The 4,740-nt window shown below is 40.9% G+C and overlaps 1 protein-coding gene across 1 annotated transcript in view; it reads left to right on the forward strand.

Moving 5' to 3' along the window:
• STXBP3 (syntaxin binding protein 3) overlaps positions 1–4,740 on the forward strand; it is a 54,236-nt gene that overhangs the window by 2,333 nt on the left and 47,163 nt on the right. The window contains exon 2 of the mRNA XM_015595389.2: positions 189–274. Coding sequence (XP_015450875.1) covers positions 189–274 — 86 coding nt within the window. The remainder of the gene's footprint in view (positions 1–188; positions 275–4,740) is intronic.

Genomic DNA, 4,740 nt, shown 5'->3' on the forward strand with positions numbered 1-4,740 from the left:
AGCTAGGCATCTAAGCTGGGCTGCTTTGGTCAGAACTCCGTAGAAGACATTGTGCTCCACACTGGGTGAACCTAAAACCAAAACGTGGATGTAGCACGTACTATGCGCTTCTCAGTTCTTTCCACACAGTCATTTCATTCTCGTAACAACCCTATGAGTTGGATAATAATACTTTCCCCTTTATACAGATAAAGGAAATGAGACCAGAAAAGGCAAGTGGCTCACTCACGTTCACATAACTAACAAGTTCAAATATAAATTCTCAGGGGACCAGGTAAGTATGTAGCATTGATTAGACTTGCTAACGCATGATGTTTTTATGGAAAATATTTCTCTGGATTGTCATGATTAAGTCATCAATTATTAGTAAAGAAGACCTGGGAATAGGATGGTGAGTGAGCGATCTGCGCTAACTCAAAAGTTTTTACATTCAGCCCTCGCTTATTTTGGCTGTTTATCAGCTCTGCGAATTATACAAAGCATATTTTTCGTCTCTGACCAACATGGGTGGATTTGCCTTCCATCCTGCCATGTCATGTTCAGGGAATTCAAATTCATTGTTCAATTTGTTTAGGCAAACAAACTAGAGGAGACTAGAGAGACAGCTCAGAGAGGTTATGCGAAGCTAGGGGAGCAAGGGAGGGTAGGTGATCTTCTGCGAGGGAGAGGGCAATGGTCTTGGAGCCATCTCGAGGTCTTTCATTCCTTATTTCTCTGCGTCTCAGTTTTCACATCTGTAAAATGCAATAGGGATTGTCATCTTGTTGGGCTGTTGTGAGGTTCGAGGTATCATATTCAACTCATAAGTGCAATGAAACTGAGGTGTTTGGAGTCGCACTGCTAGTTCGAGGCAGAGCCAGGGTGTGCGGGGTGTGAATTGGTGTCTGGGTTTGGCTAAAGCCCATACTTGCTATTCCACACTGCCACCATCCTCGAATCTGGCCTTCAGGGGCATAAGCCTCAGCTGTACCTCATGTGACCCAAGATAAACTTCCAATTCAGAGGGGCCAAACCCATGTCATCCCCTGGCACCCAGTCATTCTCCTGAACGGTAGGAAATGGAGGCACTTCACCCACTTCGTTTTCTGTCTTGATTTGAGCCTCCAAGGCGAGGAACTCCACTTCAGGGTGAGTCTGCACCTCTGTGTCTTTTTCTTACAGCTTGGGGTACCACCCTGCTATAATAAACAGAACCTGATTTAAAATTAAAAAGTGAGAGGGAAATAATGTGTGTTTTGTTTAAAATTTTGAGCAATCGAGTTCATTTAATGTAGCTTTAAAGGAGATTTGGCTCTAGCTTCCGTTCCATATACGCCTTGAATGGAAAAACCATGCTGTTAAAAAATTTTTTTAACTGAGTACAAAGATCTTACTGGCTTTATTTAATGATTCAGGAATTGAGCAGCATCCCATCTAGCAGATAGAAAGGGGCTCCAAGGAGCTGTACAAAATGAAAGCCTTTCATAGGAGGAAGGGAACAGGAATAAGAAAGTTATATTGGCAAAAAAAAAGGTTGATTGGTTTTTGCAAGGTTATTCTCCTTTAGTGGATGGCAGGAGGTGGATTATCTAACAGGTGCTGATCAGTTTAAGATTCCACTTTTGGGAGAGTTGAAACTATAATTAAGACTCAGTTTGGTGACATGGTGCTTAGTGTAAGTGACTCCATTTTGGGCCTGTTGTGTTGTTTTTGGCAATGTCACACGTTGTACTTGAACCATTTTATGGCTGTCTTTATTCTTCATTTCCTTTTCTCTTGTAAAGAAGAAAACCGCAGGTTATCCCACAGACTTCTCTATGTGCTTTCTGTGTAGCTCAAGCCTCAGTCTTGTTCCCTCTCTACCGCTAGCCATGCATCCCCAAGTTACCTAATTCACTAAGCCTCAGTTTTCTTGTCTGTAAAGGTTGCTTTGAGGGTCAATGAGATCCACCTAGTATTGTGCCTGGCATATAGTAAGCACTCAATAAATATTAGCCATTATTATTAGTAGTAGTAACTATTTCCACTTCTCTATGTGACCAACTCAAATTTAAATTATTGGTTCTTTGCAAATCTCTGTAAGGAAGTCTACTTTCTGCCAGTGTGTATGATGGTTACATCAGAGTTGGGGCACTCAGGAACTAAACTGATCTAACTCATGAATGGTTGCTTTGATTTAAAGTCTCAAAAGACGCATCTCAGGAAATAGATCTCTGCCTAAACTTTCTAAATCGGAGCTTAAATCACCTCCTTTGGGAATCAACTTTCAAAAATAATTCTCTGGCTCCTAAGGCATTAATAGCCCCACTCATACAATTTTGAATGTTAATTTATGTTTGGTGAATAAATAATTATTCTTTTATTGGTTTATTTATATATATCATCATCACTAAGGCATTTGCTTTTTTAAATGTTATTTTTTTAATTTTTCAATTACTTTTGACATTCAATATTTTATCAGTTTCAGGTGTGCAGCATAGTGGTTAGACGTTTACATAACTTATAAAGTGATCCCTCCAAGAGGTCTAGTACCCAACTGACACCATACATAGTTATTACAATATTATTGACTATATACCCTATGCTGTACTTTACATCCCTGTAACTATTTTGAAACTACCAATTTGTACTTCTTAATCTCTTCAACTTTTTTACTCAACAACCCCACCCTCCTTCCATCTGACAACCATCAGTTTGTTCTCTGAATCTGTGAGTCTGCTTCTGTTTTATTTTGTTCTTTAGATTCCACATATAAGTGAAATCATACGGTATTTGTCTTTTCTCTGTCTGACGTATTTCGCTTAGCATGATACCCTCTAGGTCCATCCATGTTATTATAAATGGTAAGATTTTTTTTTTTTATGGCTGAGTAATGTTCTATTGTATCTAAGTACTACATCTTTGTTATCCAATTGTCTTTTGATGAACACTTAGGTTGCTTCCATATATTGGCTATCGTAAATAATGCTGGAATGCACATAGGGGTGCATATATCTTTTTGAATTAGTGTTTTGAATATTTTTGGATAAATACCCAGAAGTGGAATTGTTGGGTCAAATGATAGTTCTATTGTTAATTTTTTGAGGAAACTCCAAACTGTTTTCCATCATGGTTGCACCAATTTGTGATCCCACCAACAGTGCACGAGGATTCCCTTTTCTCCACATCCTCGCCAACACTTGTTGTTTGTTGATTAATTGATGACAACCATTCTGACAGGTGTGAGTGATGTCTCTCGTGGTTTTAACTTGCATTTCTCTGATGAGTAATGACATTGAGCATCTTTTCATATGTCTGTGTGTTGTTTCTCTGCTGTCCCGTCTCACTTCTCTGCTTTCTGTCCTAATGACTGAGCACTGCTGCGTGGAGCTCACAGCACTTTCAGGCAGGGCTGTTCAGGGGAGTGGCTGCAGCTTCTCCCCTCCCCTCCTTCTGCAGGGAGCTCCGGCTAGGAGAGGCAGCTTCTTTATTTCTCCCAGTCCACCACCCGACACCCGGGGTTCTGACCTGTGGTAGCTCTTATGTGCAGATCCCAAGCTCAGACGTGCTGGTGTGCAGTTTGGGTGTTTTTTTGTTGAGTTTTAGGTGTTCAGCTTATTGTTGTTTCAAAGAACGATCTGGGGATGTCTCTCATTCTGCCATGTTTCTCCAAACTCTCTGCCTGTTTTTAAATTGGATTGTTTGTGATTTTGGTGTTAACTTGTATGACTTTTTTATAAATTTTAGATATTAACTCCTTATCAGCTGTATCATTGGCAAATACCTTCTCCCATTCAATAGGTTATCTTTTGTTTTCGTTGATGGTTTCCTTTGCTGTGTAAAAACTTCTTAGTTTGGTGTAGTCCCATTTGTTTAGTTTTTCTTTAATTTCCCTTGCCCAAGGAGATATATCAGAAAAAATATTACTAAGAGTAATGTCAGAGAGTTTATTGTTTACTTTTTCTTCTAGGAGTTTTTTGGTTCCAGGTGTTACGTGTTAGTCTTCATGTCCTTAGTCCATTTTGAGTTTATTCTTGTATATAAGGTAAGAAGGTGGTCTAGTTTCGTGTTTTTTTTTTTTTTGCATGTATCTGTCCAGTTTTCTCAACATCGTTAATTGAAGAGACTGTCTTAACCCATTGTATATTCTTGCCTCCTTTGTCATAGATTAATTGACCATGCAGGCATGGTTTTATTACTGGGCTCTCTATTCTGTTTCATCTATATGTTTGTTTTATTTGCTTTTAAAACATTTGATTACTTTGAGTATGCATAGTTCTCGGCACACTGGAGGTGTACCTCATAGCCCTACACAATTATTATGTCCTTGGAAAATTAATAAACTTTGGGAGGGGAATTTTTCCATTCCATTATTAAGCTGGATATTGAGTGAAGTCTGTTACAAATTGCTTTGCAGAGTAAAGAATTCTTTTGCAAAGCCAGGGTACCTTCTCGATGTACTCGATGCACAATTCTGAATTTAGAAGGTAGCATAAGTTCACAGGCCAACAGCAGGACTTCACTTTCTGAGGTGGGGGGGCGGGGGACACGGAACTTCCGTTGAGTCAGCCTTCCGCTAGGGGGCGCGCCGCCGCCCGCGGAGGTTCCGCCCTCACCACGCAGCCTCCGTCCAGGGGTGGGCGGGAATCCCCGTGCAGAGGCGGGGCCACGCGAGCTCCCCTCTCCCAGCTAAGATACCTTGCGAGCAGGGGGCAGTGGCTGCTCCTCCGCAGTGTCGGGAAGATGGCGCCGCCGGTGACAGAAAGGGGGCTCAAGAGCGTC

This window comes from Pteropus alecto, unplaced genomic scaffold (assembly GCF_000325575.1).
Source record: "Pteropus alecto unplaced genomic scaffold, ASM32557v1 scaffold106, whole genome shotgun sequence".
NCBI lineage: Eukaryota > Metazoa > Chordata > Mammalia > Chiroptera > Pteropodidae > Pteropus > Pteropus alecto.